Raw genomic sequence first — 23,049 nt, 5'->3', positions numbered from 1 at the left:
TGGTCTCTGGTACACTGGTTCTCTAGTACACTTGCCCCATATTCTAGCCAGGACTGACTCTATTTTTAGATACCATAAAGGAGGGATTGACTCGGGGAGTCATTCCCATTTTTGTCTTTGCGCCCCAGGCCGACCTCAGCCGGGGCACCCATGACAGCAGCAGACGGTACAGAACCACAGATAACCGTCATCTCTTTGCCAATTTACAATGGCGCAGCAGATGGTACAGAACGACTGATAACCGTCTCTGCTGTCATGCAAAGGCAAATGAATGCTGTTGTGTAGCGCTGCAGTATCGCCTCTGTCAGCGGCATCCAGTACACATATGGTGACAGTAAAAAAAAAGCTGAACGGGCACCATGGTTGCCATGCTATGGCATCTACCAGGGCAATCCAGGGAAAAAGGGCGCGAAATGATTGTCTGCTGTTGCTTTCCCGGAGAAAGGAATGACTGACAACATTTACCTAGAACCACCCGCGACAATGATTTTTGCCCCATCAGGCACTGGGATCTCAACCCAGAATTCCAAGGGGTGGGGGAGACTGCGGGAACTATGGGATAGCTAGGGAATAGATACCCACAGTGCAACACTCCAGAAATCGACGCTAGCCTCAGGCCATGGATGCACACCGCCGAATTAATGTGGTTAGTGTGGCCGTGTGCACTCGACTTTATACAATCTGTTTTACAAAACCAATTTATGTAAAATCGGAATAATCCCGTAGTGTAGACGTACCCTTTGCTTATTTGTTTAGATCTGTCAGCAGCTTCTGATACCACTGACCACACAGCTTTGCTGACTTCCTTGTAGACCCTGACTGGTCTCAACAGGACATCTCTTCAGTGATTTGTTCTTTCCTTTTAAAGAGTTCCCACAAGGTGGCAATGAGGTAATTGACTAAAGGCTTTCTTATGTGAGGTTGTGCAAGGACCTTTACACTCAAGTGTCATTCACTATATATGTAAGGGGAGGTGAGGTGGGCAGCAATGTCATCCATATTCAGAGACATGGCTCAGACTACTTTATCAGTGAACTAAGATGTGGGGTGGTCTATTTGCTGTGCCAGTGCCTGGCTGAGATAAGGACTTGTTGTCATCCAACTTAATGCAGATGGAAATGATACTGGCAGGATGAAGGCAGCACTCTGAAGGCATGGTTGAAATGGTGTCTTTTCACATTATTGATGTGACTCAGACTCCTTTAGTCCAAGAGATCTGCTGTCTGCGCATGTTTCTGTGTCCCCAACTGGTGGCCAAAACCACCTTTTTAATTTGTGTCTATTGTGACCATTTCTTTCTGATACGCACCTTCTTCCAGGTGTCTGAGATCAAGTTTAACTGGTTTTATTGCCACTGTCTTTTCCACGTATATGCACTGCCAACCAGCTCAGACAATGTCATTATTTGTCTATTAGAGATTAATTTATCAATAATTGTACAATGGTCCTAGAAAAGACTCTACTCCAGCTACTACAAACTGCTCTGCTATGGCAGTGAATTCTGAGGGTAGGTAGCCTATCTACATGCTCGTCACAAATATATCAGCCTCATCTTCTGAATCCCTCCATGTCACATCATCTAATGACAGATAGTAAACGCAGTTTAATTTTTAAAGGAATTACTTTTAACACACACATATATATCGAGAGAGGGCACTGTGAATGGAGAAGGTGTCAACCTTCATCAAAGGACAAAGAAAATTAGGGTATAAATACTGGGAAGAAGAGTTAAGATATGGTGGAAAAGTGCTTAAAAGTAGGATAGATGTGTTTGTTGTGTGATGAAGGAGACCTGTGGACAGTAATCTATGAAAGAGGATGGATTTATAGCAGCTCAGATGAAAAAAGAATTGAAAACAGGAAAAGCGTATTTGGGTACAATAAACTGTATCCTGAGCTAATAAAGGCCTTGACATTTATCTGCTGTAAGCACCCCAGACCTCTAAATGTATTTAGCCTCTGATGTGTTGATTAGCTCCTAAAAAAGAAACACATTCAAGTTACCATCTTAGATTCTGAAAATGAGAAAAAAAGTTTCCAAGGCAATGTCTGCACAAATGCTTGACTGGAATGTTTTCAGGCAGGTAGAAAATGTTGCAGAGGTTAGAATTTTTGAACAATGCTGGATCAATGCTAAGTGAATTACTGCCAAACCTACTTAGCATATCTTAAGCAAAACAGGCCCTCTTAATTTTCTCTTACTTTTTCTAGATGTATAGTACCAAATATCTTTGTGTAATTACATTTCATAGGCAACCTTTTAAAGAAACAAAAGGCAAAACTGCAACTACAGAAGCCAATAAAGTTTCAGATCATTAGAGATGTGTGCTGGCAAAGTTGAACTCACAACAGGGCCAAACTCCACTTCCAAATGTGAATTTTATAACATCCAGGAAGGAGAGGTGGTTTGGATAGAGGGCAACAGGAATGGCAAAACAGTATATAAAATAAATGGAAGAAAACACTTTAAGTGAAGAACATTAAGACTGACAACTCAGACCGCACTATAATCTCTGCGCATCCATCTCCTTCTGTTTTCCAGTGTCTTTTTTTGTGGTTTGCAAGCATTACACTGCTGTGGGTAAAGGCAATATGGGTATTCTGGTAGAACTGAGGAAACACATAATATCAAGGGTGAGCTGATTATGGCTGCTTGGCAAATAGTAGTGGTCAAGGGTGTTACCAGGTATGCAGACAATTAGAACCTACTGATATGATTCAGATTATTACATAGCCTCTTGTAATTGCTGCTTTTACTCTGGTGAATTGCAACTGCTAAACTGTAAAGGATATGAATTATATTCACTTTAGAAACAAAAATATAAGGAATCTAAATACAGTCCTATAAGGACAAACTGTCCTATTTTATTTTTTTTTTAAGGCTAAAGAAAACCATTACATTTCCCAGCTTTTCCTGCAAACCATCTCATAAAAGGTTGGCCTGTTCCACAGTGTGAAAAGGTTCCAACAGGTGTCTCACATTTGGTGATCTGAATTTTTACTTTACAATTTCATTCAGCTTCTCCCTTACCTGTTAAGAAGCATCCAATGAACTTACTTTTCATATTTAATTTTCTCTCATTTGTATTTCTATCTGCTCTTCAACATATTATCTTGGACGTAAACACTAGGCCAGATAGTGCCTGGTGTGTCTTGGCACAGAATCGATGGGGGCAGTCAATTCTGGGGTATCCTCCTCTCAGCAGGGACATGTCCCTTCATGGGACTCTGCAGAGATGAAAACTGCACGTGGAGGCGGGTAGAGACAAGGTGAGGCTGAGGCTGGAAGTGGATTGGGCCTGTTGGCAAATATGTTGACAAAATAATAGCACTCCAGACTGTAATACTTCTCCCATGGCCCCAATCCACACAGCTGAACCTCGACCCACATCCTCTTTAATGGAGGCTCCCAGTGACAACTGTGGCCAGGAGAGACCCTGACAGCAGAGCTCAGGAGACTTGCAGGGTCCTGGGGTAGAACGACTGGCCATTTGGTAGGAGGGAAAATCCTCTGTTTCCCCATCACCATTTCCATGGAATAATTTGTGACAAACTCCAGGTGGGTTTCTGTGCTAAGTTCTCCTCGTAGATCTCTTTCAGTGGGTGTTTCCACAGGAAAGGATGAACTTGGCCTCTGACAGGCCACTGAGGTCCCCATTCCAAACACAGTGGAAGTTACCGATGGCTCAGCACCACTCCGGACAGGGCCCAAACAATATTATTTATTAAATTATATTATAAATTAACTATTACCTTTATTATTTTGCATATGGTTTATACCAGTACTGCATGAACACATTACAGATCATCTCCTGGGCATCAAAAGGGAACCAGGCCCCTTTTTCTTGTCAAAATATCTGTATTATTTAAAGTATCTCAGAGGGGTCTACTTCTCTTTTGGCCTCTAGTGATATTTTGGCTAATTTATGTAGAATAAATATTATCCACTAAGGGACAAATCAAATTTCTTCCCTTGATGATGAAGGCAGATTGGGACTGACTGATAATGCAATGTTATTACCTTAGTCCCTGGACATTTTCTAGGCAGCTGAACTGCTTCATTCAGTTTCATTCTCAAACCACAGTAATTGGTTTAGATATAAATTATCTGTGGGGCTAATAATAATGTTCACCTAAAATGAGCCAGTTCTTCCAGGAGAAGTTTGGCTCAGTAAAACAGTTCCTAGCTGATTATGGAAACTGTAGAATGCTTGCTGATAGAGGGAAAATAGAGTGCATTTATAACACTGATAGGAAATGTCAGCTGCGGGGGAGAGCATTTGTAAGTTTCTGCTTTATACATATTTTCAAGATGAAAATGCCACTTTTACTGAGCATGAAACCATGAGAAAATCAATGCCAGAACTTGCAATTTTTTAAAGTGGTGCTAATTAGAAAGATATTTGTAAAATCAAACCTTTAGATTCCATACATTTGTATCTTTTGATGTCTGATTTAGCTGCTGCTTCATGCCACTCAAGTCTTACTAAGAAAAGCAGAAGTTGGGTCCCCTGCTAGTCTGTCTGGGGGAGTTTACCATCTGATCTACGGGATACAAAGATAAAAGTCCTTGCATACTTTTTTCCTTGCAAGTACTGTACTATAATTTGGAAAGTGCCTTTATTCTAAACTCCACTCATGTGAAAAAGTGGCAGATATATGGCAGCTAAGGCTGCTCCCTTTTAGTATTTCCTTGTAACTAATCCTCTAATGCTAAGGGAACTGTATATATTTCCATTTTGCATGGAAAGCAGAGCTATATTTATAAAACTAAAGGCAGTGCCTTCCAGGAATGACAAGACAGTGATAGCGGCGACTCACTCAGTTGTATCAGAAATGCAACAGTTCCCTTAAATACACTTAAAAAAGGAAAAAAGGAAACTAGCATAATAAACAATAAATATTCATGTTAATAAGGATCATTCTATTCTCCTATGTATTTATCATTTCAGGAAGAAGAGTTTGTTCTCTTTTGTCTTGCTTTTTGTTTTTTAGTAAGTTATGACTAAATTCATGAGAACTTTGCGTGCACAGAAAAGCCTGCTGTAATACTAGCTTTGGTGTTTCCTGCCCCTTCATACTACATCTATTTGAGGTTCAGAATCTTAAGCAGAACTACTGTACCAGCAGAAAATGCTAAAAGGGAATCTGAATATTCCTAAAGTCAATAAAAGCTTTAGCAAGACACTTTTTATAGATGATGTTGAAGTCCTAGGTGACCCTTCCCTGCTGATATCCATTCATCAGATACCATCACGATTAGTCAACAAAGAATCACAGCTTATAATATTATGAAAAATTTTGCAAATAATTTGTTACACAAAATAACATTGTAAATCATGCATATGTGTTGCTTGTCTGTTTCTCTTTTGGAATACTCTAGTGTAATATGGTATTGGTTTATCTCACCCTTAGGCGGGGACAGTTTGTATTAAAAGAAGTATCAAAATATATGTTGATAACTAAACCTGGCCCCTATGTTAATTTGCCAAAACCTGTAACCTGTGTTATTGTGCCAAGCTTTAAAATGTACCAATGGAGTAATAAATGTTTGTGACCTTATGGAAAGCTTGCTTTGAAGATGTTTATTTGCTTCAGCGACCTTTTGCTGGTGAGTATAAGGTTCATGCATATTGTGTTTCCACCTACACTGCTGGAAAAACCTCCAAATCGAGGCAGTTCCAGAGGAGAGAAGGAAGAAGGCAGGATTCCAGAAAGTCATTGGAAATGGAATTAAGAACAACCCTTGGAAAGTCAACAGAGTGCTATGCACAGACTGTTTTACAGGTACCTTGTGTTTTGAGAACATTAGATACTTTATCTTTTTTTTTTTTTAAGCAAAGTCATAGACTTTTGAGCAACAGTTCTTCCTCTCAGTACCTATCCCTGACACAAAGGCTGCCTGAAACATGGTTTCTGGGTTTTCCCCCAATTTTCTTTCCAAACCTAGCATTCTCCCCACCATGTGTCCCCCAATGCTCTGTGGGAGAGCAGATCTTCTCTGAAATGCAGGGAACAGACAATGGTCCATTCTATTATTTTCCCGAGTGGCAGCTTTTAAGAAACTTATTTCCTTATATCGCAATTTTTAAACATCTTTTTTCTACCCTTCTTTACCGGTTCATTGGTTAAAGTGCATATATTTATCTCAAGCATATTGTTTTAGTTAGAAGCCACACAATGACTTTTTATTCACACACTGCTAATAGCTTAGGGCCAAAGGCACTCCAATGGTTACACTAAAGATAAGTTTGGCCCACAGTATTGAAATTTTCTGGTTTTAGCTACTGAAAGCACTGACCTTCTGGGTTCTTCTACCTTTCTTTTCCCATTCTTCCATTGTGCAATTAGTGTATGCTAAGCCATTAACTAAAACTGCAACACTAGCTAGGCAGAATAATGTATTTATAGATTTTTTTCTTATCTTTCATAATCTTCGCACTGGTAGATAGAATTTTGGGTCCTCCTCTCCCAGAACTGGCAATGAATGAAGAGAACTTAATGTCATGCATTAGTAAAAGCAAGACATTGAAGAAGACAACAATAATGCAAGAGAAAGTGAAAATACAACTTCAAGAGATGCTGGAGAATAGTGGAGTGCAGTTCAGATAGTAGGCAAGTACCAGTTCTAGCCTTTGGTAAAACTTGTAAGTATGATTTCGCTGTTGTCCATGATAAGTTTTCAACGTGCTGAGACATTAAAAGTCAAGAGAAATGCCAGAGCACAAAGCTAGCTGCAGGAAAAAAAGATGACTCAGTTCTTTGTCTCACAAAGCATGTTAAAGACATTATAAAGTGCTTACAGATGCTCAGAAATTCAGATTGCCTGATTGGCTGTACATTTGAAACCATGTAATTCTGAAGAGAAGATACTGTGCTGCATGCAATGGAACATTTTCTGTAACTGGAATATATATTACTATGAAAGGGAACAGGGATTTTTTTTTAAAATTTCAATTAAATTAGATAATTGTGCTTTAAAGTGAACTTTTATGTCAACCTGAAAGTACCTCTGTCTTCACTCTGGCACAATTCACAGAATCATAGAATTACAGGGGAGTCACATCTTACAAGGGGGTTAGGTTCTGAAGTCAGCGCGTAAGGTGAAAATTGTGTATAGTCAAATACTCGTTGAGTGGAATGGTGGGTGGAATTGCCCGCACTACAGGTACAGTATTTAAATTGTTATTTTTCTTTTTTGTTTTGTTTTGCCGAGCACGTATAGTTAAAATAGCGTTAAGTTAAATGCGCCAATGATGCGACTCCACTGTATAGAATCATAGAATCGTAGGACTGGAAGGGACCTCAAGAAGACTTCTAGTCCAATTCCCTGCACTCAAGGCAGGACTCAGTATTATTTAGACCATCCCTGAGAAGCGTTTGTCTAATCTCTCTTAAAAACCTCAGACGATGGAGATTCCACCAATCTCCCCAGGCAATTTTTTTCCACTCTCAGTTAGGAAATTTTTCCTAATGTTCAACCTAAACTGTTCTTGCTGCAAAATTAAGCTCATTGCTCGTATCCTCAGAAGTTAAAGAAAACAATTTTTCTCCTTCCTATTTGTAACAACTTTTTATGCGCCAAGACAGACTTTTAAGACATCCAAGTCAATAGACTCAAGGCAGCAGAATAGCTGAAACATAGTTCTTTCTCCTAAAATCAATACACTTGGGCCAAATCCTGAAGTCCACACACCTCTTCCACTCAGGCAAAATTATTACTTATGTAAATGAAAATATTGACTGAGGAAGGACTTCAAACTGTGGTCCATTATAATGGGGAAAACAGAAAATCCTGGGATATACCATAAAAACCTTGTAAATTTTACTCACCCATTCCCTGGGGATGAATAACTTTCTTTGCTGGGTAATATCACTGGGTCATTTTCTCATGATGTTTTGAAGGATTGTGTTGAAGAGTGGGCAGCAGATAATGTGACTGTGCTTGTAAATTTTCATGACCATCTTATAAGGCTGAGGTTAAAGATTTGATTTTTTGGGGCTTGCAGTCTATTCAAATACTATATTCCTAATTAAACCATTGCAATGGTATTATTATTAAAAGACTGATGTTACAAATTAAGAAATACAGATCCAGAAAATGATGTGTTATGACTAATAAATATTCTATACAACTATATAGGTCTTTATATCAAATTGCTCATTAGGGCAATGTTTAGCTACAAAAGTAATTTAAATGGACTTGAGATTCCTCTAGAGAATCTTATTGCATATTCCTCTCAGAAAGAGACCTCTAATGATTGACAGAATTTGGCATGTTTGTGGATGTAGAACCACTAAAAACAATAAAACATGTTCTAACCAGATGGCTTACAGAAAGGAAATCAGTGTCGACTGCAGCAGATGAATTGTTGCTCTTTTCTTATGGGTACAGATAACAGAAACAACAACATTAGCTAACTTACAAAAATCACAGTAAACTTTACACAAAAATAATAATGAGTAAAGAGGTTTCTCACTGGATGAAGGACAGAACAGGTATGTTATCTAGGATAGTCAAAACACAGATACTCAACAACATTACAATCCTGTTGCATCAACACACATCAGATAAAAAGACAAATCGCTACTCATTTGACATAAAAGTAGTAAAGTCATAAGGTACAAAAAGCTGTGATCAGTGTTTTCATTTTTCACTAAACATTGCTTGTATTTAATAATTTTTCATAGCTTGCCAGTTACAACATTGTCATAAGATTCTCAGCCAATGACCATTACATTCTAATCTCCAAAGACACAGAGAGCATCAAAGAGAATGGTGAACATGTAAAATGTTCCAGTGTTCCCAATTACATTTCTTTTTTGACATAGCTGGCAAACTTGTTGGCATATGTAGCGAAAGGGCAAAGAACTGAACTGGATGAAGATTCAACTATCTTCTCACTGCCAATGGTAGACTCACCAAAATAGGTTTGAATCACATTGCAAGTTTCTCCTTACAGCTCTGACATTAACCTGAAGAAGGGCTCTGTGAAGCCTGAAAGCTTGTCTCTCTCAGCAATAGAAGCTGGTGCAATAAAAGATATTATTTCATCCACCTTGTCTCTCTAATTGTCAGTAACTGTGCTTTATCTGTTTCCTAGGCTATTAAATGAGCACCTTTCATGGCTACCTACAGTCCCATGACAGAAAAAATGGTGGACAACTTACTGCAGTTCCAACAAAAGTGTTCTTTTAAAAATAAAACTTTCAGACAACGAACTTTTAAAAACCAAAATAGTCATTTTTGTGAAGGGAGTAATTTGAATATGAAGCAAGGAAAGGATTCTACTAAATAAGTCTCTCAAAAGTGGCACACTGCACAACTGTAAATAACAAGTGTAAATCTACTGTATTAACATCTCCCCAAAACTTGATGTGTTTGTCCTCTTCATTATTGATCATTTGGTATCCCGGAAATAGAACAACTGAAACCGAACAAAGCCAGAGGAAAAATGTCTTTCAGTTTTAAAACAAGAAAACAGCTCAGCCTGCCCTGCCTCAATGTTTTCTTTTAATAAATGCTTCTGTTTCACTTCAGCATTTATGTAGCAGCAGCAGATCATCATTCAGATGCACCATTCTCTTCCACGGGCTTTCTTACAAAATTAAGCAAAATACTTTGAGAAAGTCTTGTTTCTTAATTGTGCTTCCAACATCTAATTTTCAGGGAAAACTTCCAACAGTAGATAATAATCAGCACTACAGGTGACAAATGTAGCTAGCTAATGGATCAATATTTGCTAAAACACTTTGCAGATTATACGATAGCAGAAATAGTCATGGCTTCCCAAAGTACCTCTCTCAAAATGTACAATATAATGCAACCTCGCAGCATCATTTCTGTGTGTAATTGTGTAGTAAATGACCTTGAATATTTTTTTATTTTCAACCACTGAAGTTTTCACAATTCTCCATTAAGTTTGACTAGATCGACTAGAATTTTGGAAAGTGTATATGTTGTTGATTTTACATATTTTTTCTGTTATAAGGTTCATGACTATTTCCAAACTCATTCCAACGATAGGACACTACATATAGATTTAGCATTGCTTGGTTCCTGAAACTTGCCTCAGAGAGGCGAAGAATGCTCTTGGGGTTAAGGCATTGAACTGGAATGCAAGAGATCTGCGTTCAACCCCAATACTGCCCCAAACTCACTGTGTATCTTTGGGCAAATCACTAAATTTCACTGTACCAGTTCCCCAGCTGTAAAATAAGGTCATTAACACTTTCTTTCTCCCACCCTTTATCTTGTCAATTTAGATTGTAAGCTCTTTGGTGCAAAAACCTCTCTGTGCTTGTGCAGTGCCTAGCACAATGGGATGCCGGTTTTGGTTTCAACCTTTAGACACTACCTGTAATATAAAGAAATACAGAAACACACACTGGCTTGCCCTGAACCTCTGACATTACAGAGTGCTACAGTGACATTCCAAGATGTATACTGAGGATAGATGGACAGAATGGTTTAGGCAGCCTCCAACGACTAAGTCAATGTTTTCCATAGAGCACTGAGTAGCTTAGACATGTTTCTTACAGAAACGTGAAACATTATTTACAATTACAAGTGCTATGTGCTAACAAACATAGCAAGGCTTATAAGAAAACAGAACTACAGGCAAAATTAGCATATTCATGAGGTTTTTGAAAGCATGGCTGTTCCAACATTCAGCATTTGTGACAGGTTTGTAAATACTACAGGTACATTTTTGCCAACTATGTTCTCGAAATACGGTGTCAGGCGCCCTAACAGAAATATTCTGAATGCTTTAAATACCCTAAGGCTTAAAATAATTTGTTTTATTTTAAGAAGGAACCAAACATGAAAGGGCAAAGGAGGGGGAGGATTATCCAAATAAAAAAAGAAGGGCAGCCAGCCAGCCATGCAGCCCTGTTGCAGAATGTTACAAGATGTGCAGGAGTCTTGGGCTCCAAGGCACATTGGGAATTCAAGTGCTAAGCCCACAGACTCAGGGCTTGTCTACATGGGGAAATCTCCCAGCATAGCTACATTGGAGTAATTTTTCCACTAAAATTTTACCAATATAAATCCCTCGAATAAAAGTGAACAGTGTCCACTCAGGGACCTATATCAGTATAACTGTAGCAAAGTAATTATTCTGGTATGCCTGGAAATTTTCCTGTATAGACATGCCCTCAGACTAACATATGTATCAGAGACAACTCTCTTCCTGTTCCCAGATGTGACAACACCCAGGAAATAAATGGTGGTGATGCAAACAATATATAATGTGCACAGAGGTACAGACTATTTTTTAAAAAAAGCTACTGTGTTCTAAGTACAACCCTTTCTGTTTTGGCTCTATATTTATAACTAAAATACGCTTCTGAATTTTTTTTCTTAAAGTAGTTAAGGGACACTGAAGGAAAATGGTCTTTTATAATGATTAAAACTAAAAGATAACACCATAAGACATTATTTCTTAGAAAATCCTGGAGTCTCATTTATTAACAGAATGGTGTTAAATGAGGTGAAATAGAAACTGAGTGTTGCCCTGAAATATTTTGTCACAAGATCACAACATGCTAATGAGATTGTGCCCAACCTTATGAATATTAACACAGGTGGATAGCGTTCTCAACAGAATCCTCGAGTCAGTGACAAAAACCTACACAAAATAGGAGTTCCTCCTTATAAGGAAAACAGAACGTATTCAATTCTACTTTTCCCACTTTGTGGTCTCCAATGTTCTGTTTTGGGTTCAACAAAATGTTTTGTTCAATCCTGTAGGAAATTTTTCAACTTTTAGGTCTACCAAAATTTTTGAAAAATTTTCATTTTGGGTCAACCCAACACAATTCCCCTCACCACCCGATTTTTTGTAATGGCCAATGAATCAAACAATCAGTTATTTACATAGCTCTGGTTGCAAGGTTTTCTCTATAGGTGTTTGTAACTCTAGAATTCAATGTCTTCCTTAATCTGCCAGAGCCCAAACTGACTGACTTTAAGGGCATAATGCTTTATGTGCAGACTGAATTTAAGTTCTTTGCACAATAAATGTTTGATGAAGCTATTTATGTCAAAGTTTAGGCCAAAATTAGGCACCATGCATCAATAATTGGCCACCTAAATACATAGCCCCCATTTCTCAGATATTCAATGTCTTATCAGGCCAGTTTTATTTAGGTGCTTAATGTTAGACACTGAATTCTGAAAATGTTAGCTTAATGAACTTGATTACCGTGCAAATCACAAAAAGCAACAAAGAGTCCTGTGGCACCTTACAGACTAACAGATGTATTGGAGCATAAGCTTTCGTGGGTGAATACTCACTTCGTCAGACTACAAATCACAGGATGTGAACATGACATTGTAACAAGCTGGCCTTCTCCTCAGCTCCCAAAGGACTCTCTGCCACACCCAGAATCTCTTTTCTGGCAGTTGATTTCCCAGATCACTGCCTGTTAGGATCACTCCCTCTGGGGCACCTGACATTGGCCACTGTTGGTGGACAGAAACTGGGCTAGATGGACCTTTGGTCTGACCCGGTACGGCCGTTCTCATGTTCTTATGTTATGTTCAAAACAAACAAAAAACAGTTCCTCGGTCCACTCTGGGTAACAGCTCCCAAGGTCATCCTCCCCTCTTTTACCTCTTCTCACTGCTCCCAGTTCTTGCAGCTCCCAGGCTCTGATGAGGTCTCTCCTGCCCGCTAGGCCAAGTGCCCTCTTTTAACCCTAACTGGGATCAGCAGACCTGACACAGAGTGCACTGGGTGCACTGGTCCTGCTCCCTCTTAAAGGGCCAGTGGCACCCCGTGACAGACCTAAAGGTGAACTGCACTACTACGTTGATGGGATAAAGAAAATAAGACCAATTAGATGGATATATTTATAAAATAAGGATATTTTGGTAGAAACTTGGTAGGATAGTAGATAATCCTGAATTTAGGGAGAAATGCAGAATAACTGCATAAAAACCTTTTGTTATTTAGACTGTGGGGAAGGTATATATAAAACTTTACTTTTAATGAAGAGAAATGCTTTCTCTTTCACTGTATCAATTTCACTTCATTTCTTATTTTGCGTGTCTGGCAGAAGGTTTTGTCATCATCACTGGAAGCAAATTCATCTACTGTGACATCCCCATTTGGAAATCACTCCAGTGACCACTAAAGAAAAGTCTCAGAGCTACTCAGTCTCTCTTCAAGAATGTTCTTCCTCTAAAAGGTAATAGTAATTGAAAGGTCTCATGGGATGTCACCCAATGCCAGATAAAGGAGATTGCAATCTGTCTGTTCCTCAGTTTTAGTTTCAATCAGCAATGCTATGTATAGCAAACACACCTGTTTCTGTCAACAGTCTTTTCTCAAGCTCTTCTATCTCACTGCATATTATAATGCAGGTGACGTGACAAAGGCTATATTTCTAAGAGACCTACTTTCACAAATGAACAACTTTATGCTCTAAACACAAATAGGGGGCTAGGGTCTTTATCCAGCAGAACACTTGAGCACATGCTCAACCATAAGCATATGAAAAGTCCTGAAATGTGCTTAAGTGATCAGTGCTTTAAAAGCCTCTTTTCTATGCCTCCAGGCAGGGACGGCTCTAGGCATTTTGCTGCCCCAAGCACGGCAGGCAGGCTGCCTTTGGCAGCTTGCCTCCGGAGGGTCCGTTGGTCCCGCAGCTTCGGCGGACCTCCCGCAGGCAACCCTCCGCAGGCACGCCTGCAGGAGGTCCGCCAAAGCCGCAGGACCAGTGGACCCTCTGCAGGCAAGCCGCCAAAGGCAGCGTGCCTGCTTCCCTCACGGCGACTGGCAGAGCGCCCCCAGTGGCTTGCCACCCCAGGCACGCGCTTGGCGTGCTGGGGCCTGGAGCCGCCCCTGCCTCCAGGCATGTTTTACAGCAGTTCTCCTTGATAAGAAGTCTCTGTCTGGACATCTGCCCTCATGGTAAGGCTCCCTAAGTCCAAGAGCTTTAAAAGAAGGACTTGTTTCCAGTACAGTATTAGTGATGCTAAAACAGAGCTCCAGAACTCTGTGTATAACACTTGGAAACTTTTCTCTCCAACCAAAGGGCTCTCATGGAATATGCTAGCTGGGTGATATCCCAAAAGTTCCTGAGGACTCAACACTGCAGCACAGTGCAGAGCTCCCCTTTGGCCCCTCTCGGTCACATTATCCATCCTTTTTTCATTTTATATTTTTCGCCCATGGGGATTAAAGATGAAATATATGATAAATGCACACACAGTAAAGGATTTACATTAAGAAGGATATTATATATTTTTGGTATTTAGTAGCCACTCTACTTCCCATCCTTCCATTTTTACTAGATGGTAAAATAAATTAATTGATCTTGCCATAAGTTTAACAGTGTAATTTGCTGAAAAGTATCAGATCCTCAGAAGAAAAGAGAAGCATTTTGGGAGACACTTTTTCAACATATGCCATAATACATGAGAATTGTTTAATATATGCATATTTCTGATGATTTAGAGCACCTTTTGAAGTCATAGGGTTTCTTGTACATCCAAAAAGTCACTTTTAAGGTGAGAGGTTCTTGACTAGACTACTACTAATACAGAGTATCAGAGGGGTAGCCGTGTTAGTCTGGATCTGTAAAAGCAGCAAGGAGTCCTGCGGCACCTTATAGACTAACAGACAGTCTGTTAGTCTATAAGTTGCCACAGGATTCTTTGCTGTTTTTACTAATACAGAGTTTTCTTAATTTATTTGTAAATGATGTTCCAAAAAATTGTAACACGTGCCTTAACTGTGCTCAGTTTTGGGGTCACTGAGCTAATAAGAGCTACTTGTAATAATCAGACTTACATAAGAGATTACAATCATTGTCTATATACCGACACCATTAACAGAAGAGACTAGGGAATGATAGCAAAGAAAGCTTTCGTCCCTTTACACACAGATAGGAAAAATATCATTAAACAATTTATGAAAACAAAGTGACAAGGATCATTGTGCAGATAAGATAGTAATGTTAATGTGAATTTCATTATGCTAATTAATTAAATATGGAGAACAAGATCAGCAGTAGCCTGGTTCTGATAGGTAAACTTCCGTAGTGCTCTCTCATATAGCCCAAGCTCCTTCCCCTAGCAAAACAGCTTTTTTGTTTAACACAAACAAAAGCCTTTCTTACAAACTCAGGAAGAAGAGGTTTCTCCTTTTAAACTATGTTTATTTATGAATTTTAAGTGCAGACCCTCACAGATTAAATGTTGCTTGTTTCAGAAAGTCATCCGCTCTACTCTGTTCTAAGGGGGGGGAAGGGGAATGTTTTAACAAGAAACTTCCCACCATCTGAGCATCAAAAACCAGGAAAAATGCACTGCTGCTTATGTAAGCAACATTTCTGAAGTCACTGGGAATCAGGCTATGTCTCAAGATGACCAGAGATACATTGCTTAGTGTGTCAGAAAATATAAAAACAGCAGGTTTGCAAAGCTTAAAAAAGAAAAGAAAAAAGAGACTGAAGAATTTAACTATTATTTTTATATTATGCAGAAATATAATGAAATAATTTGGTACAAAAGACTATATATTTAAAGATGTGATTAATTCCACTCCTATTCAACAAACCACTTAAGCTTGTGCTGAATTTGGCAATGGATATTTTGCTGAATCAAGGCCTTAATTCAGAAGTTGAGTGTGTGGGTCAGATTCTGAGCTAGTAGAAACTAGTGTAGCTCTCCTGAAGTCACTGGTGCAGTGTTGATTGACGGCAGCTGTGGATCTGGACCAATATTTATAAATGCATACAGAATCATGCTGAAAACATGCTTAAATATATGAATGAGTTTATATGAGAATATCTTAAACTAGGCCTCCAAGAAAAAGAACAGGTTAGTTTCAAACATTTGCTTCATGTAATTGGATTGGATTTGCCAAAAAGTGACTTTTTATGCAGGCATATAATCTGCTAGAGGAAAGTTATACTGAGTCACTGGATACATCTAAGTCAAACTCCAGTGAATACAATTACTGAATGCTGTATGAACAAGAATGATACCTGCATTCATTTGCCTACTGCCATGATTTCAAATTTTAATTACACAAAAACAGCTAGTAGCATCAGTGAGTGAACTCCACAGATTACCTTGATTGCTCTGTCATTATCTCTAATCATCTGCTGCTTCTCATCTTCAAACTTTTGTACAACATCCTGGAGTCGCCTTTCTGCAGCAAGCTGCTGCCGGCTGCTTTCCTCTGTCAGAGAGGAAATGGTTGTCTTAAGTTCAGCTACCATCTAAAAAGAAAACAGCATGCTAAAACTCCTTGTTCAGTGAGCTGTATGTATTTTGCATGTATTTATACTTGACACAAGAATGGAGTTGGCAAACTCCACTGTGCAAACTAAATATTTTAAATTAACATATTACACACTGGCAAGCATGAAATTCCACACAGAGAAAAGGAATATAATAAAACTGTGAATGGCATAAAACTGCTGAACACAAAATATTTGGAAGAGTTTTCCACTATAACATTCCATAATATTTACTCATCAGAACAAAGCACATCTGTGATCTCAAACATATAAGATGTTTCCAGTTTTCCACTTCACTGAAATGTCTTCTTGGGATTTTTAGCAAGACTTCAGAACTTTCTGCACTATAACAATCAAAGAACACTGAAATGAACATGCTAATAGCTCTTTGTCTGTTTGAAAGATACATCATAGTTTGATACTGTAGGTAAGAAAAAGTTGTACTTTACATACTTAACTGAAATGTTAAACTTGACAGGGCATTCCTGTGCTGTTGGGAGGAATGTATTTTATTTAACAATAAATTTGAGGTCTGGTTCAATGCCCAGGGACTTTTTACATGAAACACCCATGATTTGTTGACTATCTGAAATCTAGTTGTTTTACCCTTTTTATCACTGTAAAAAGCCATATTAAGCCACACTTTGGGGGCATATATTATAGAATGCTATGCTTAGACCCAAGTGTCCTGATCCAGTGAAGCGCTTAAGCACATGCTTAACTTTAAGCATGAGAGCAGACCCATTGACATCAATGCAACTACTGATGTGATTAAAGCTATGTTGCTCTACTAGGGCCACAGAATCCAATCCTGAAAACACTGAAGCATATGAATAGTTCAATGATAACAACTGTACTACTCACACATGCTTCAGTGTTTGCAGGACTGGATCCCTAGACTGTAAAGAGACAACTAGTTTAAGGCCACACTATTTAATTTATTTAGGGGGAAAACGGAAGGTTTCAGATGTATATCTGATATTACTGTTATAAAATATTTTAAAATAAAAATATTGGAATTATGAAGAGACGAGAAGGGAAGTAATTTTTTAAATAAATGTATTGTGAATTCATTTCCCTACAGTTTGCTAATGGATGAAAACCAGAAAGTGAGATAGACTATAAATAAAAAGTGAAACTGATCCTGCCAGTTTCAGTCACAATGGACAAAAATGCCAAAAATATACAAATGATATAAATTGCAAAATTAACACTTCTTATCTTGTTAATAATCTAAACTTTTATCAGTATCCAGTTTCATATGGAGAGTATCCCTTTGAACTCTTATTTAACTGACAACTGGTTAGACTTAATGCTTTCATAATTTTTAAGGGGCAAACTAATTGTCAGTAAAAACATAAGGGCATGGATATTGGAGGAATCTCTAATTCCTGCATCTACATGAGCAGGGAACATTATGGGGTATTAATATCAGTAACGTCTGTAAAATACAAATGTAAATTAAGAGAAAGGCAATATCAAGAATGATATATGATCAAATGTTCTCCTTTATGTGGAAAATTAAGTATTATATTATTTGGGTATAATTAGGCGTCTGCAGTAACAAGGAAATTATCTTTGAAAAGGTAAAAAAAAGATTATAAATGACCAGATGGTATGGAGCAATACAAGAACCTACATAAGAACTTGCTATCCAGTCCTTTAGAAATGTTCAATTCTATATTTAAGTACTGAGATACCGTTTTCTACCAGTAAAATCAATGGGCACAAATTTAGAGCTAATTTAAGCAAATGCAACTCCAATAAAAGTCTGTAGTCTGAATTCAGCAGCAATATAAATGGTAGTCTGGGTCAGAAAATTATCACCAATCTGGTATTTACTGGGTATTTAAAATGGAAGTAGAAGAGGGTGGTAACCAATGTAAATTGCACTCATTTGACAGAAAATACCAAATAAGTATAAATTACATTACTTTGCTATTTACAACCAATGCGTAGTTATATCACTATGTATCTGCTGAATTTTTGTCCATTTTATTTAGGGTAACAAAAAATAGTAAGTTGGTTAAAATGCAGCAGTAGGAGAGGAAAGCACTGACATACTGGGCAGACTTGATCTATTAGAAGTTTATTGGGTTAAGAACCTGGACATACATAAACATTTTAAAAATATTTTAAGAAAATCTTGACAAAAGTTTCCAGACAAGGACCTGCTTTGGGCAGTAATTCTCAGGAAAAAAAAAATCTAACTGTTTATTTTGTATAAACTTCAAAAAGAATTTCTGGGAATATCTTCTCTGTGTGGGTGTTAAAAGTGAATATTCCAAGAGGCCACAGAGAGTAAGATATAGGCTGATGTCAGCAACATAACCAAATGAAAGTTACAAATGACCTATTATTAATGTTAAGCTACAAAAAATATATTCAAACAACACTAAGGGTCTGATTCAAACCCACAAGAGTAAAGAAATCCAGAATGAAACCCCATCTTTAATTCACCCATTGTATCAAATAACTGTAGCATACAATGTATGGTCTGTAAAATCAGCCACTGTTTAGAAATCCCTTACAATGGTTGTCACAGAATCACCAAAAGTAGAAATGTAACAGATTGATTAGGTCATCTAGTCCAACCCCCTATAATAAAGGACATTCCTTACAGTATATTTGCTAATGCAATGTCCAGTTTCCTTAAATGGGTTGGCATAACATATTTCCCAGATTTGGACCTTAGCGCCCAAAATATGGGTGTTAGCATGAAAACCTCCAAGCTTAGTTACCAGCTTGGATCTGGTAAAGCTGCCACCACCCAAAAAATTAGAGTGTTTTGGGGCACTCTGGTCCCCAAAAACCTTCCCTGGGGACCCCAAAGACCCAAATTCCTTGAGTCTTACAACAAAGGGGAATAAACCATTACCTCCCCTCCCCCACTTCTCCCTTCCAGGTGTTCCTTCCCTGGGTTCCTGGAGAGATACACTGAAGCAAGCTCCGTGAATCTAAACAGAGGGACTCCACCCTCCTCGTTTCCAGTCCTGGAAACAAAAGTACTTCGCTCTTCACCCAGAGGATATGCAAAGTCAGGCTTAGTAAATCTAACACAAAGAGATTTTCCCCCTGACTTCTTCCTCCCACCAATTCCCTGGTGAGCTGCAGACTCAATTCCCTGGAGTCCCCACTAAAGAAAAACTCCAACAGGTCTTAAAAAGAAAGCTTTATAAAAAGAAAGAAAAGGACATAAAAATTGTCTCTCTGTATTAAGGTGACAAATACAGGGTCATTTGCTTAAAAGAAAAAAAATGAATAAACAGCCTTATCCAAAAAGAATACAATTCAAAACATTCCAGCAACTATACACATGTAAATACAAAAGAAAACAATATAAACTTATGGTCTTCCTATCTTTGTACTTACAACTTGGAAACAGAAGATTAGAAAGCTGGAGATAGAAAAATCACTCTCATAGCCGAGAGGGCACAGCCACAAGACTAAGAACAAAGAACTCACACACAAACTTCCCTCCACCCAGATTTGAAAAAGTCTTGTTTCCTGATTGGTCTCTCTGGTCAGGTGTTTCAGGTTACTGGTGTTACCCCTTTACAGGTAAAAGAACATTAACCCTTAGCTATCTGTTTATGACACGCCCCCCAAATTGCAGACAGTGGGGAAGCTCACTGGCGGCGATTTCTTCCTAGAACTTTAAAATAAACAGATTAACACAACACATGCACCTTTACATATACCACTAAGTATATAACTAACAGACTTCTACATTTTAAGAACACTTTTTAACTACTGGAGTCTGGGAAACTCTGACGGGAGAGTGCATCAGCTACTTTGTTAGAAGCTCCTGAGATGTGCTGAATTTCAAAATCAAAATCTTGGAGAGCTAAACTCCAATGAAGAAGTTTCTTGTTGTTCCCCTTGGCAGTATGAAGCCACTTTAGCGCAGCATGGTCAGTTTGTAGCTGGAACTGCCGTTCCCAAACATATGGGCGTAGCTTTTCCAGGGCGTACACAATGGCGTAGCATTCCTTTTCACTGACTGACCAGTGATTTTCCCTCTCAGACAGTTTTTTGCTGAGAAACACGACAGGATGGAAGTTGTGATCCGTTGCTTCCTGCATGAGAACTGCTCCTATACCACACTCAGATGCATCCGTGGTTACTAGGAATGGCTTGTCAATGTCCGGGGCCCTGAGCACAGGGTCAGACATGAGCATCGCCTTAAGTTGGGTAAAGGCCTTTTGACACTCATCAGTCCACTTAACTGCATTTGGCTGGGTCTCTTTGGTCAGGTCGGTCAGTGGGGCAGCGATTTGGCTGTAGTGTGGTACAAATTGCCTGTAGTACCCGGCCAAGCCTACGAAGGATTGGATCTGTTTCTTTGACTTTGGGACAGGCCACTTTTGGATAGCATCCACCTTGGCCTGTAGGGGGTTTATGGTTCCTCGACCCACCTGGTGCCCCAGGTAAGTCACTCTGTTTTGGCCTATTTGACACTTTTTGGCCTTAACAGTTAGTCCGGCCTGCCTGATGCGCTCAAAGACCTTTTCCAGGTGTAGTAGGTGTTCGGGCCAGGAGTCTGAAAAAATGGCCACATCATCGAGGTAGGCAACTGCATATTCGCCCAGTCCTGCTAGTAGACCATCTACTAGCCTCTGGAAGGTGGCGGGTGCATTTCGCAGCCCGAAAGGAAGGACATTAAATTCATACACCCCCGCATGGGTGACGAATGCTGACCTTTCCTTGGCAGGTTCATCTAGCGGTACTTGCCAATACCCCTTGGTTATGTCTATTGTAGAGATGAACTGGGCACGTCCCAACTTCTCCAATAGCTCATCGGTGCGTGGCATTGGATAGTTGTCCGGACGAGTTACCGCATTTAGCCTAAGGTAGTCCACACAAAAGCGTATTTCCCCATCTGGTTTGGGTACCAGAACCACTGGAGATGCCCATGCACTGGTAGATGAGCGGATTATACCCATCTGTAGCATGTTCTGGATCTCCCGTTCTATAGCAGCTTGGGCATGAGGAGACACCCGGTAGGGTGGGGTTCTAATGGGGTGAGCATTACCTGTGTCAATGGAGTGGTATGCCCGTTCAGTCCGTCCTGGGGTGGCTGAGAACAATGAGGCGAAGCTAGTGCACAGCTCCTTGATTTGTCGCCGCTGCAGACGTTCCAGGGTGGTTGAGAGGTTCACCTCTTCCACGCCACCCTCTTTTTTCCCTTCGTAGTAGACACTTTCAGGCCACTCAGCATAATCTCCCTGGACTGTAAACTGACAAACCTTTAAGTCTCTGGAATAGAAAGGCTTGAGAGAATTAACATGGTACACTCTGGGCTTTAGTGAGGAATTGGGAAATGCTATGAGGTAGTTCACAGTTCCCAGGCGCTCTTGGACTGTGAACGGCCCTTCCCATGATGCTTCCATCTTATGGGCCTGTTGCGCCATCAAGACCATAACCTGGTCTCCTACCTTGAAGGAACGCTCTCTGGTATGTTTGTCATACCAGGCCTTTTGCTCTTTTGGAGCATCCTTTAGGTTTTCTTTAGCAAGGGCTAAAGAGTGTCGGAGGGTGCTTTGTAGGTTGCTTACAAAGTCCAGAATGTTAGTCCCTGGAGAAGGGGTAAACCCCTCCCATTGCTGCTTCACCAACTGTAATGGCCCCTTAACCTCGTGGCCATACACAAGCTCAAATGGTGAAAACCCTAAACTGGGATGTGGTACAGCCCTGTAGGCAAACAGCAACTGCTGCAACACTAGGTCCCAATTATTGGAGTGTTCGTTGACGAATTTACGTATCATGGCCCCCAAAGTTCCATTAAACCTTTCCACCAGGCCATTGGTTTGATGGTGGTACGGGGTGGCAACCAAGTGGTTTACCCCATGAGTTTCCCACAGTTCTTTCATGGTCCCTGCCAGGAAATTAGATCCTGAATCTGTAAGGATGTCGGAGGGCCAACCTACCCTGGCAAAAATGTCTCTTAGGGCCAGGCACACAGTGTTAGCCCTGGTGTTGCCTAGAACTACTGCTTCCGGCCATCGGGTAGCAAAGTCCACGAAAGTCAGTACGTACTGCTTTCCTCTGGGCGTCTTTTTTGGGAAAGGACCCAGAATATCTACAGCTACTCGCTGAAATGGGACCTCAATTATGGGGAGTGGCTGGAGTGGGGCCTTGACCTGGTCTTGGGGCTTTCCCACTCTTCGGCATACCTCACAAGACCGGACATACTTGGCAACGTCCTTGCCCATCCCCTCCCAGTGGAAGGACTGCCCCAACCGGTCCCTGGTTCTGTTCACCCCAGCATGGCCACTGGGATGATCATGGGCTAAGCTTAAGAGCTTCCCCCGGTATTTAGTTGGAACCACCAACTGTTTTTGCGGCTGCCATTCTTCCCGGTGTCCACCAGAAAGAATCTCCTTGTATAAAAGTCCTTGGTCTATAACAAACCGGGATTGATTAGAAGAGCTGAGAGGCGGTGGGGTGCTCCGTGCCGCTGCCCAAGCTTTCTGCAGGTTGTCATCTGCTTCCTGCTCAGTCTGGAAGTGTTTCCTTGAGGCTGGGGTCACCAGTTCTTCCTCAGACTGTGGACTTGGGATTGGTCCCTCTGGAAGCGATGTAGGTGATGGGGTTATTTCTATTGCTGGTGAACCGCTCTTCGCTGGTGCACCTGTGGGTATTTCAGGCTCTGGCTGAGCCTTTTGGGTATGGCTGTCTGTTGCTTCTGCCAGTTTTGGGTCGCTGGCGCCCTCTGGTGTTGAGTTTGAAGATGTGGTTGCACTTGCTGGTGCTGGTTGCTGTTCCAGTTCCGGGCCTGGGACTGGA

General features: G+C 40.0%; 1 protein-coding gene across 2 annotated transcripts in view; it reads right to left on the bottom strand.

The window, feature by feature from the left end:
- Positions 1-23,049, bottom strand: part of CEP112 (centrosomal protein 112) — a 278,377-nt gene that overhangs the window by 30,878 nt on the left and 224,450 nt on the right. For both annotated transcript variants that reach the window (XM_030534468.1, XM_030534469.1), the window contains one exon: positions 16,090-16,239. In XM_030534468.1, coding sequence (XP_030390328.1) covers positions 16,090-16,239 — 150 coding nt within the window. The remainder of the gene's footprint in view (positions 1-16,089; positions 16,240-23,049) is intronic.

The sequence above is a fragment of the Gopherus evgoodei genome, chromosome 15, assembly GCF_007399415.2.
Source record: "Gopherus evgoodei ecotype Sinaloan lineage chromosome 15, rGopEvg1_v1.p, whole genome shotgun sequence".
Lineage (NCBI taxonomy): Eukaryota > Metazoa > Chordata > Testudines > Testudinidae > Gopherus > Gopherus evgoodei.
This window is presented reverse-complemented; position numbering and strand designations above follow the sequence as displayed.